Source organism: Trichechus manatus, unplaced genomic scaffold, assembly GCF_000243295.1.
Source record: "Trichechus manatus latirostris isolate Lorelei unplaced genomic scaffold, TriManLat1.0 scaffold00068, whole genome shotgun sequence".
Lineage (NCBI taxonomy): Eukaryota > Metazoa > Chordata > Mammalia > Sirenia > Trichechidae > Trichechus > Trichechus manatus.
Genome location: NW_004444004.1, coordinates 9,321,811 through 9,335,008, shown reverse-complemented (window position 1 = coordinate 9,335,008; position 13,198 = coordinate 9,321,811). Strand labels below are relative to the sequence as shown.

At 37.2% G+C, this 13,198-nt stretch overlaps 1 protein-coding gene across 2 annotated transcripts in view; it reads left to right on the top strand.

Annotated features, from left to right (window-relative positions):
- The first annotated feature begins 5,224 nt into the window (after nucleotides 1-5,224).
- Nucleotides 5,225-13,198, top strand: part of LRCH2 (leucine rich repeats and calponin homology domain containing 2) — a 107,096-nt gene continuing 99,122 nt past the window's right edge. For both annotated transcript variants that reach the window (XM_004379790.1, XM_004379789.1), the window contains exon 1: nucleotides 5,225-5,601. In XM_004379790.1, coding sequence (XP_004379847.1) covers nucleotides 5,250-5,601 — 352 coding nt within the window. In that variant the 5' untranslated portion in view covers nucleotides 5,225-5,249. The remainder of the gene's footprint in view (nucleotides 5,602-13,198) is intronic.

The window sequence follows — 13,198 nt, the reverse complement described above, 5'->3', positions numbered from 1 at the left end:
ATTTCAACAGCAGGAGAGGAAAGTGCCTACTGGTGCTGACGGCACAATAACCCAAAACCAAACCCATTGCTGGCCAGTCGATTTCGACTCATAGCGACCCTATAGGATAGAGTAGAACTGTCCTATAGGGTTTCCAAGGAGCAGCTGGTGGATTCGAATTGCCGACCTTTTGGTTAGCAGCCTGAGCTCTTAACCGTTGTGCCACCAGGGCTCCAGGGCTCCTTATAGTACAGAAGAATTTTACTAATTGCCATCTGATAGTTCATGTTTCACTCAGTTCAGTATTCTATTGGCAAAGTGAACCTTGACAAAATGATAATAATGATAATGATAATCATCATTTTAATATACGAGGTACTTTATGTGATTATCTCATGTAATCCTAACTACACACCTATGACATAGCTCATAATGTTACGATCACTGGTTTAGAGAGGAAGAATCTGAGACTTTAAGAGGTCAAGGGATTTATCCAACATCTTAGATCTTGTGTCAGAGCAGGGATTCTTATTAAGATTGTTCATAACATTGGTTGTTGACATCAACATTGAATAGTAGGTATGTACAGTAATAGCTTCTTTTAAGTAACAGTAGTCATTTATACATTTGTTTAAATCCCTTTTGAATTAATACATATTAACTTTGGTGTTGATGAGTTTGTTAGGATTGGTTAAACAGTGCAAAGGGTTATCTGCAACAGCAGAACCAAGGACAGACGGACAGGTGAAGGAGGATCAAGAATGTACTACACAAAAACTCGTTGTCGTCGAGTTGATTCCAACTCATAGTGACCCTATAAATTGTGCTAAAATAGGTTAATGTGCAGTCAGTCCTCTGAAGGCCCCATGCAGGAGCAGGGATTTTAGAAGAGACTAAAGATCAAATTACTAGACAGAGAAGCGCCCAGTGATTTTCCTCCTCCCCCATATTCCTAATCATTTTAAGTGTATTTCTCAGGGCCTTCTCTAATGCAGGATTTGTGTTGAGATTGGAGTAGGTAGAACTGCACATCTCTTTGGCATCTGCAAAATAATTCAGTATAGGGTAAAATAATATGCTCTTTAGGGTTTCTGATACATTTCTTGATAATACCCAGCATTTTCTTCTGAATTTAGCAATTAATTGAGCTGAGGTTTTTGGGGAATAAACTACAGAGACCTTCACAGCCCTTTGCTCGGTCCTGATATTTTTTAAATTTCATGTTATACTTTGAGCTATTTAGCCTCAAATGTAGTGCCTTGTACTGGATCCTGGGATAAAAGATATCTCATTTTTGGTTATTTATAGATTAGTAAGAATTGCCATGTAGTCTAGCACATTGATCTTGGTCTTTTACAGAAGAATTTGAAGCTTTGGACATTTCACTGTGCCTTTCCTCTTGTATATTATTTATAAATGATGGATAACTACCAGTTTGTTTGGAATAGTGGTGACTATAAACTGCTCTGGAATTTCACGAGTCCCCTCTGGAGTTCTTTTGAACAGAAATTACATTTGCAGCTTGCTTGTGTTTTAACGGAAACCCTGGTGGTATCGTGGTTAAGAGCTATAGCTGCTAACCAAAAGGTCAGCAGTTCAAATTCACCAGGTGCTCCTTGAAAACTCTATGGGGCAGTTCTACTCCGTCCTATAGGGTTGCTACGAGTCAGAATCGACTTGACAGCAATGGGATTTGGGTTTTTTTTGTGTGTGTTTTAACAGAGGCTGCATGTGTTGTTCAAAACTCCCCTACTTTCCCTTTGCTTTTCTTCTATAATCTTCGATATATACCATTTAGTTCTGGTGATTTACTAACATTCGTTTTGTAAATTTGGGTTGGATAATTCTGAGTATTGACTATAATTTAACCAATTACCAACATGACCATTTCAGGTATAACTTCAAAGTGGTAATCACTGTAAAATATCCTCTAGTGTAAACTGAAGCAAAAAATTCATTGAATAAGCCAGACATCTCTTTGCCCATAATTATCAATAAATTTACTGAATTTTCTCCTGGCTTCTTCCATTTTGTGTTTTTAAAAAATTATAATTTTCTTCTTTGAGGATAAGGTTGTGGCAAAGAGATGAACGTTTGTTGAGTACCTAATGCTGTAGTATTACCTGCATGGAGAATAGTTGTTGGAACAGAATAATTGCTCAATAAATATTCATTTAATGAATGAATGTATGTCAGGTATTTTGGTTGACATTTTACATATGTGATCTTATTTATTCTTAAACAATCCTATGTGAGGTGTGTACTATTTTTCCTCATCTATATAAAGGAAGAATAATACCAATTTTTTTTATTGTTGTTGAAAATACATACAATCAAACATACACCAATTCAACAATTTCTACATTTACAATTCAGTGACATTGATTACATTCTGCAACCATTCTCACTGTCATTTTCTGAATTGCTCCCTCCCATTAACATAAACTCAGTGCCCCCTAAGCTTACTATCTGACTTTTCTAGTTGGTGTTGTCAGTTTGATCCTATGTAGATTGTTTTTTAAAAAAGCACAATGCTTAAGGCAAACATTCTTTCCTAGTTAAGTTAAACTATTGTTTGACTTAAAGAAGACTGCAGGGGATATTTTGGTTAAGATTTAAGGTTTAAAGATGATCTCAGGACAATAGTTTTGGGAGTTCATCCAGCCTCAATGGCTCCAGGAAGTCTTGATTCCATGAGAATTTGAATTTTTTTTCTGCATTTTTCCTATTTTAAAGGATTGTTATCAGGATTGAATGACTTAATATATGTAAACTGGAACAGTACCCGGCAAATAGTAACCATTAAGTATTATTAAGTATTATTTTACAGGGTTACCAGTGAGGAAACTAAAGCAGTTAATTCACTTTTTCAAGTGTTACACAAGCAGTTAAGGGATTGAAACAAATTTCTAAACTTCATGATCTTTATTTTAAACCTGTTACTTTCTTTGGCCTTGGTGTTTGTCAAGGAGCTCTACAAACTGCTATTTTCCCTGATTTTCATGTATGTCTACCCTACTTTGTAGGTTTCCCATTTTTCTTATTGAGATTATTTTTCAATTCTTTGAGAGATTTTTCTCCTCTTTTCTTAGATTTGGTTGTACATGGCCTTTTTTACTTGACAGGTATGGTGATCCTCAGCACATATTGTTCCTGGAGTCCAATCAATACATTGTTTTAATAGCTGAGAAAATTCTCATTGTTAATGATTAAAATATTTCCCTTCCTAATCTTTTTCCTGGTGAATATAGTTTTCCTTCTTAATTTTGGAAGCTCTTGATTAATACTTGATTTGATTTGAGATATAAGAAGGATGATGTATAAAGTAAACATTCCTTTCTGGCATCAGTGAGTTTAATTTTTTTTTAATTTTCACTTGCTGCTTCACTGTAAAGAGCCAGATTCTCAGTTCTGTTTTCCCTGTGGGTCGTGCAGATGGATAAATGTATTTTCTCACAACATAATCATTTAAATTAACTTCTATGAGACACATGTATGCCAGTGTTCATTGCAGCACTACTCACAATAGCCAGAAAGTGGAAACAACTGGATAAATGGATAAACAAAATGTGATACACATATACAATGGAGTGTCACTCTGCCATAAAGAGAAATGAAGTTCTGATACATGCTACAACATGGATGAACCTTGAAAACGTTACGCTGAGTGAAATAAGTCAATCACAAAAGGACAAATATTTTATGATCTCACTTACACGCAATAACAAGAATAGGCACATGTATAGACATCAAAGTTTATTAGTGATTTCCAGGGGTGGGAGGGAAGGGGGAAAGGGGAGTCAATGTTTAGGAAGCAGTGAATTTCTGTTTATGGTGACGGGAAATCTGGCAACAATTATGGATATGATTGTACAACATGATTAACGTAAGTGATATCACTAAATTGTACACCTAAGAAATGTTTAATTAGTAAATGTTGTGTTATATATATTGTTACAAAAATAAAATGAATAAATTAACCTCTATGGCTCCAAAGCAATTTATGTAAGTTGTAATTCTTTCCTGTATTTTTTTTTTCAAAGTAGAGCCTCTGCCAGTTAAACTTTAGTCAAGTGGAGATCTCTCTAAGAAAATGAGACTGTTGATACATTGCTCAAATTGAAATAGATGTAAAAGAGATTCATAGGACATTCAAATTAATAACAGCATATACCCAAGCATTCTAATATGTTTCTTCAACGCCATTAACGAATATTAGTGAAAAAGATTTGAATAACTCCGAGAAGGAGTGAGGAGGATAGGGAATGGAGAGGTGATCGTGATCTTAATGATTGGGTGATAAACCTGACTAGGTAGGTTGGGGTCAGATTATAGAGACCTCAAATGCCCAACAGAGAAGTTTCAACTTTCCTCTCGGTGTCCTCTATATTGAAAACGTCTTCAGGTTCTAAGTACAAACTCCTAAAATCCAAGATTGATTAGCTTCATATCCTCCGTGTTAAACCTTCCGAATTCTACCCAAAACCAAAACCTGCATTTCAAAAATAAACTTTCAGGTTGTTTGATGATCAAAGAGTTTTCCATCAGCCAATACTGAAATGATGAGAAAAAGGATATATTTTGGAGATCTTGGCACCACTTCAAAGCGTGATAGACCAGAACGCAGAGAACTCTTCCAAGTGTTGGAAGGCAGGAGTTTGGCTGTGACCCATACACACTGGAATGAGAGGCGCCTTTGGAAAACATTTTAAAAGTCTCGCATTTTGGGGTTCTAAACTACGGTAAAATTCATATATGCCTAAAGCTCAACACTGCACCAATTTTCCTTTCCAAATGACTCCCTAACGTTTATCCTCGTGCTTACACTGCTAAATGATTCCTGAGGCATTTACAGTAAGCTTGACAGTCCATTTAAATGCTGTTTCTATATTCTCTGAAACGAATCTCTTTCATCCCTACCTAATATATTTGTATTTATTTTGCAGAACGGAAAAGGTGAAGCAAGTTAGAGATTTTGGACATATGGCCAAGTGACCTATAGTTAGGCTGTGTTGCTTCGAAAGATTTTGGTACCCAAAGCAGCGAACTCGGGATTTAGCATCCTTCCTCTGATCATACATTTCTTAAAGGCAGTGTTCTACACTTTTGAACAGCATCTCCTCTCGATCCAACACCTCCTCCCTGCCCGCCCCCTCGTTCCTTCCCACCCTCTACCTCGCCCCTTCCCAGCCTGCGCATGCGTCGTAAGCACCCGCTACACTCGCGGCACAGGCTGAGTATTGTCGGGGGCTATTCTCTCTCCCAGGAACATGGCGGCGAGTCAGGGAGGTGGTGGTAACAGTGGGGGCGGCGGTTGTGGGGGAGGTGGAAGTAGCAGTGGCGGTGGTGCGGCCGGAGTGGGAGGCTGCGGGGCTGGAGGAGGAGGAGGCGGCGGCGGCGGCGGGACCCTGGCGGTGCCCATCCCGGTACCGACTCTTTTCGGTCAGCCGTTCCCCAACGGGCCGCAGTGGAACCCGGGGAGCCTGCAGCCTCAACACACCGTGCGGAGCCTGGACCGGGCCCTGGAGGAGGCGGGCAACTCTGGCATCCTGAGCCTCAGTGGCAGGAAACTCCGAGACTTCCCGGGCAGTGGCTATGACCTGACGGACACCACCCAAGCAGGTGACAGGACGGGGGGAGGGGAAGCTGGGCGACGGAGAGGGAGGTGGGGGGAGTGGGTGGCTGCGTGGCTGCGTTGTTGGACTCTGCTGATCTGGGCGGGTGCGCGGGGGCGGCGAGACTGACAAAGTCGGAGCTGCCAGTTTCTCCTGAATGTGAGGGGCAAGGAAGGGAATAGGGCAGAGGGGAAATGCTAACTGCAGGATGTATGGAAACTGGCCGGGATGTTAGGGGTGGAAAAGCATTATTGTTACAGCGAGTTTCTCCAGTAAGGGGGAGGGAAGTATTGATACCTGCCTTAATGCACTTCTTCCAACTCTCCTGGATATTCCCATCTTTCCTGAAACAACAACGAAAAAGACAATACATAAAATCGTTAGCTATACATATTCCTTGAAGGCATACATGTCTACAAGACTACTTTTCATAGTGCAGCAGTTTCTCTGTTTTTATTTTGTGTGTGTGTTTTTTAAATTTTCCTGGAATATTCTTAGCTTCTTTATTGTCCTGTATGCCTTTAAAGACTGAGATTTTTCGTCTTCCTGGTGTTACAAGGTAGTGGTGGTTAAATTAGTATTTGCTGCACTAGCAAATTAAATCATCAATCACTTACGGGTCTGGTTACTAGGGGAAAGATAATCCTTGTTTTGAGTTACGTTAGGGTCTTAATTTTTATAGCAGAAAGAGCTAAAAATTTAAGGGCATTTCTGAGAAAAAAATGAAATTCATTCTCTATAGGGTTGTGGATTAATTGCTTATCATTTTGAATGAGAAATTGGCTATTGTAATGTTCTTCAAATACACTCTGGTAGTCTTTGTTGTGGGTTGGCATTTTTTTTTTTTTTTTGTTATGAACACACTGTCTTTCCCCTCTGCCTCATAAACCAGTGCTGATTATTTTAGGTGTGTTTTTGGTTTGATGGAAAGGTTTTATGCTATTCAGAGTTTTTAATTTGTTATTCTTGTATCTGTTTTCATCTGCTTTGCTGATATAAATCATCATGGAGAAAATTATTTTAAATAGATTTAGTAATTATGAAACGGTATAGTACATGAATTCATCCATAATGGGAACTAATAAAAGACCTCTTATTTTCAGAATAAGAGAATTTCTGTGTATTCAGTTTCTGGATATTAAATCAAGGTGTGTGGGTTGGAGGAGAGTGGGTGAGGAGGAAAACCTAAATTGAACTCTTCCACCCAGTGATTCTCTTAGGGATTGTTCTAAGAACTATGAGTGTGCAGTTGATCACTAATTCTGTATTTTGAGAAGCGTATTGGAGTATTTACCCCTTCACTCTGAACAGATTTCCTAAACAGTATATTCACATATTCATGAATGTATTGGCAAGATATTAGACTACTTGATATGTTCTTCAAGGGTTTCAAGAAAAATGGTTCCAGACGGCATCATTCATTATAGGGATATATTGTTTTGCTTATTGTTCATTATAACCTTTAAAGACTTTTTCTATAGAACGAAGTATAAGTATTCTCGCTTGGCACGCAGGTCCCTTCTTTGTCCAGCTCCAATTTATTATTGCAACCTTGTCTTCCCAGATGCTCCTACATGGAACCCTCTGTTCCAACTAAGTCAACTCCCTGCCCCTCAACTATATTTCGTGAATTTCTGTCTCATCTTTGCACAAGGTGGTCTGCATGCTTGGGATTTCCTTCTTTTCTCCGCCTATTTGATTTTGTTCAAGCCCCTACTTTTTCAAGAAGCTGTCTCCCAACTCTTAGTCTACATCAGGCTCCTATTTCTTTGAATTCCCATGTTAACTTATTGTCTTTACCACTTACAAGTGCTGGCTTTATTTTCCTTTTGTATTTGTGTCTTGCTGTTCCTGAGAAGATGGTGAGCTCCTTATAGGAAGGGAATAAGTCACATACTTGTTCAGTCTCCTCATAATATATTGTTTATATTTTATTTGATAATATTTTTCATAAATATGAATATTATAAACTGTGGTTATAACCTTTGGCTTTTAAGTCTTTAGTTGGTTTTCTGGAGGGAAGCTTCAATACAAACCAGAACCATCTTTGTTCTTGGTAAACATTCATCATAGCCTTTATCAGTGTCTATAATAACACAGGATTTATTGAAATAATCGCATCTCATTTATTTTTTCAGTTGAATGTATGTTCCTTGCAGGAGCATGTCAAACTCAAATAGCATAAAACAGATATTGTGTTGTTCTTTTTTCCCTTTAAATGAGAACTCTCTGGGTGGCTTATTTGACCATTCATTTCCGACAAAATTCAGCCTTGAAATATTTAGGGGTGATTTGTTTTATAAAGATACCAGTATCCGTTATGTATAAATAGAAGGTAGGTACACGGGAACTGAAAAAAAAAAAAAAGGAGCGTGTTTGAAATTATGTATATACATACATACATACACATGTATATACACACAGTATATACTCTATTTGATGGAAACACTTCTGTTTTGTGATATTTTACTTAAAATGGCATAATGTTTCAGAAACAAGCTCCTATGCTTTGATTTCAGGGTTACCCAAGTTTGGCTTCACTCAGTTTACTCAATTTCACTTCTAATAACTGCAAACATATTCTACCTAAATTCAGATCTGTCCTCTAGTCTGCCAACGACATACCATCTTCATTCCTACCTCTGTGTTTTTACCCATGCTTTTCCCTACTAGGATTTGCATTTTTTTCTTCTCTTAGTCCCTTACTGTGTCTCATAGACAAACATATAATGATTTATTGGATTGGGAGGAGACTGAAGGAAGGGAAAATAGCTAGGAGTCTATTCTGTTACAATCTAGATGAGAAGTAATGAGAATTTCTGCAAGGGTGGTCAAAAGAAGGTTGTATAATAAGTGGAAAATAAATTTCAAAAGAAGGAGAAAGGACTTTTTGCATTATTTTGCTGTCTCACAAATGCGTAAGATGAAATAGACCAATGGTTCTCCACCCTGGCTGCACATTAAAATCGCATGGGATTTTTTTTTTTTTTAAAACTATGCGTGGGCCTCACCCAAGACCAATTAAATCAGAATCTCTGAGACCTGGAGACTTAATATTTTAAAAAACAATCTTCCCAGGTGATTCTAATATGCAGCTACAGTTGAGAAACCCTGGGATAGCTTTTTTTTAAAGGCACTCAAGAAATATTTGTTGTTTGAGGGAATGAGAACATTGATAAAAATCTAATGACTAATCCGAAGTCACTTGTCAAGAGGGTCAAAACCGAAACCAGGAACTAAGTGTTCAAGTTCTAGTTCAATGTTCTTTTCAGTTGACTTGTGTGAAGCAGGGACTCATTTTGTTTTCATCATATTGTGTCTGTAGTGAATAGAAATTAGGAAGCTGTAATTTCTTCAATTCCCATGCATAACTCTGGTTTACATTTAATAGTATTTGACAAATATGCATTGATAAAATAACCCACTGCTGTCGAGTCAATTCTGACTCATAGCGACCCTGTAGGATAGAGTAGAACTGCCCCATAGGGTTTCCAAGGCTGTATGTCTTTATGGAAGCAGACTGCCATATCTTTCTCCCACAGAGCATCTGGTGGGTTTGAACCACTGACCTTTCGGTTGGCAGCCAAGCGCTTTAACTACTGTGCCACCAGTAGTGTCCCCTTCCCCCCAATATGTGCAGCTAAATCTTGTTTTCTCCGTTAACTACTCACCTTGTCATGAGGGAAAATGTAGAGTAGGCAGCTGTTGGCAAGGTTTATCTTTGGCATCTTTCTACCCCTCTGTTTTTGCTTCTGGTGTCTGTTCTTCCTCCTGTCCCCATCGTGCTGCCCTCCTTGTAGCTTCGTCCTTCTTCAGCAGCACTCACATTCCTTTACTAGAATGGAGCTCAAAGCTAACTGATTATGGTAGGGCTTCCAGAAAATTTACATTTAAAAGGGGCATTTGTTAATTTTCTTGACCCTCTAGTTGGTAGTATGTGTTCATAACTTCGAGTAGATGTGCCTTCACATACTCCTTGACTAAAATTCTCACCTACGTAAAGACATAACAACAGGGATCAGAAAGTTGGTAACCCATTTCAGGAAGGTAGTTGACTTCTATTGTAATGTCTTCTTTGAGATGGTCTGTAGGTAGACTTGGCAGAACAAAGGAAAATTAACTAGAACTTTTTACTCTGTCTGGATACAGTGATAATTTGTTGACCTTAAAGGGCTTGAAAATGAATTTAGTGGTTACCCAAACAAATTCTGAACTTTTTCATAGTTGAATCTGTGACCAGTGCTACAAATACGTGGACGTGTCTCAGCCTCCTTACAGCTGCTCCCTTTGCTTTGTTACACCTCTTTATGACCAGAAGCAATAGGTCTGTGGAACAGATTTATGAATTTGTAAATATATCAGATTGTGCTGTGCTCTGGTTAATCACATGTTTTTCTGTAAACCAGTCAATTCTAGTATTTCCTACATGTGCTGGTTTACCTCTTCAGTTGTGGGGTATGGTACATTGTATGAGGTTGTAAAATGGAGCCAGATAAAGGCAACATCTGATTCTGTTACGTAAGTGGAAGCCCTCTCAGAGCACTCAGTGGAATGAGGTATTTGATTGTGATTTTGTGGCCTGATTCAAACATCAGCCTTACTTTATGCAATAAATATCTTCCTGAAAAATTGAGTGTGAAGCACATTTTATGACAGTTGAATCACACTTTAATTGTCGTAGGTTGAATATGTATTGGTGAACCTCATAGTGATTTATTTCATTCAGTGATGGCATTCTTCTATAACACAAATAGTTGCCCCATAATTTCTTTCTTTTGTAAGTTCAAATTTTAAAATAAAATATTATTTTAAATTGAAGGGTATGTCCCTCATTAAATAATACCATTTATATAACTCTTTATAAATTTCTAACTACTTTCATATATATTATCCTATTGTATCCTAATAATGACTCTGCGAGCTTGGCAGAGTACATAGTAATTACTCCTTGTGGTTGAAAGAGGTTAAGTGATTTGCCCAAAGTTAAATGGCTAGTGTACGGCAGAGTGTGGGTCAGAGCCTGGATTTTCCTCCTCTAGCACTATTGCAGTGTTGTTTCCACTGTAACACATTTTCTGTTTTTTACAAAGCTGTTATTAAAATAAACACTATACCATAAATAGGGTATTTTTTTCTGAAAATGCTTATTTAACTTCAGAGGTTATATACTTTTTGTTTATGGTGAGTCTGTATTTACACAACTTGTTTTCATGCCTCTCTTTCCGATGGTTTTAAAATAGATTCATTAAACAAGCATTTATTGTACTTCAACTCTGTAAACATGATTGTTGCTAAAAGAAAGGGAAATGGTTCTTGCCCTTGAAGGGTTTCTAAAATAGTTGAATATGTACAGTAATATGTGTAACAATTATAAAATAATTACATTATAATATATTAACAATGTTCAAGACGGTATATGTCTATAAAATGCATGTATAAGTGGTATGGAACTGTGGCATAAGGCTTAATTTTATTATGGCTTAAGTTAGTTTGGGAAAACTTCCTGGAACATAAGGTATTTGCTGTATCTTGAGGTATGGGTTCAGGTTATGATTAAGCAGGAGGAACATGTACATAATTTCACGAGAGGAAATGGTTTGAATAAGAGTTGCGAATTAGCAATGTGTGTTGAGGGCAGATGTTAACTGAAGGTTTACTCAGTATTTTCTCAAACATGCTGAAAGGATGGAACCTGTGGAGAGTTCAGTGTTAAAGTAAGAGGACGAGGGAGTACCTTCATTTGATGGCAAGGGAAGGTAGGGTGGTGATGAGGCAGCTGTTAACTTTGTAAAGAAGGAGAAACCTGACTTTTGCTAGAGTGACTGTGAAGGTAAATGGGGGAATTAATTGTCATAAATTTTGATCTTAATGAACTGCGGCAGTATTATCAGAGAAAAGAAAGTTGGTGAGCACAGGAGCAAGTACTCAATGGAGTAAAATGTTTTAAATAATCAATAGGAGCATAAGCCACAGTTTAGAAGTAGGACTATATGGTAGCAGCTAAATTAGTTGCTTTTGGAAAATATGAGCTTATCGTGTTTTATGAAAAAAGAATTCATATATTGCACAACTGGTCTAAGGACCAAAATGATTGATTGGGATATTTTAGAACTGGAGTTAGTGGGACACTTTGCTTAAAGTTTTAAATGTAAAATTTTAAACTTAGATGATTTTAATATAAACTCTGAAGCATTTATTGGGCATCAGAAGCACATAGGAGGAGAAGATTTAAAACCTCATCAGCAACCTTAGAGGTGATGCTAGGGATACTTTTCACAAATAAAAATATTTGAAGATTTACAGCATATTGATTTGCTGGGAGGTGGTATTTGTTTAAATTCCAAGGCACACAGTGAAACTTTGCAAAAGGGCATGTCATTTTCTTAGCCTAGCCCTGCAGCCCACTCTAAGGAATCCTTAAATCATGAGATGCCCGCCCTCCGTATTACAGAGACTGGATAAACTCGTCATGACCTAGAAGGGAAAATCTCTTAGTTTTCTCTTTTTCTCTGTACTTTGGGTGTATTCAGGTACTTCTTGAAGCATTATAATACTCCTATAACCAGTTCTCTGAAAAACTTCAGAAAGGATTGTCTGCTTTAATTTTATAGGGAAAAAATACTTTATACTCCTGAGATCTCCTTAATGTAGTAAGAGCAAACGGTACAAGTCAGGATTACACATAATTTAAGTTTGTGTTTATTCTTACGGTAATCTAGTGCATATAATCTGCTAAAGGTTAAACTTTAACTTTTAGTCTTTACATTTATCCTGTTTCTAATAAATTATAAGTTGATAGCATTCCAATTATAGAATATCGGTTTTCAGTAAAATGTAATGGAACAATGGCTATTTTCTAATGCATTTTTTTATATCAAGTCTTTTAAAGAAAAGCTTTTTCCCACAAAAATCAGTCCTTTGACTAATCAGTCATTGTTAATTCTTCGTACTCTTTTATAACTTGTGACAGAGATTGTCTTCACTTTATCCTTTTTTAAAAAAGAATATTGTGTTTCTGGTGAAAGTTTACACAGTAAATCAGGTTCCCATTCGACAGTTTCTATACAAATTGTTCAGTGATATTAGCTACATTTTTTGCAGTGTGTCAATACCCTCTTTAATTGCATTCTGCTTGTTCTGTTTTCAGTACTCTAGTTTCCCTGCCCTGTTATCTTCTCATCTTTGTTTTTGAGTAATTGTTGATCTTTTGGTCCATATAGATGATTCTTTTTTTTTTAATAACATTGGTTAAGAACCTCAGTACATGTCAATACTCTCCCTTCTCAACCTTGGAGGACCTCTTTTTTTTTTTTGGTGAAAATGTACATAGCCACAGTTACACCATTTCAAAAGTTTCTACATGTACAATTCAGTGACATCGATTACATTCTTCCAGTTGTGCTGCTATTCTCAATATCCTTTTCCCAATTATTCCATCACCATTATCTTCAACTCATTGCTCCCTAGGCTTCCCATCAAACCTTTTGCGTTGCCGTTGTCAATTTGATCTCACGTAGATGATTCTTTTTTTTTTTTGTAACTTAGATGAAGGTTTACAGAACAAATAGTTTCTCATTAAACAATTAGTACATGTATTGCCCTAT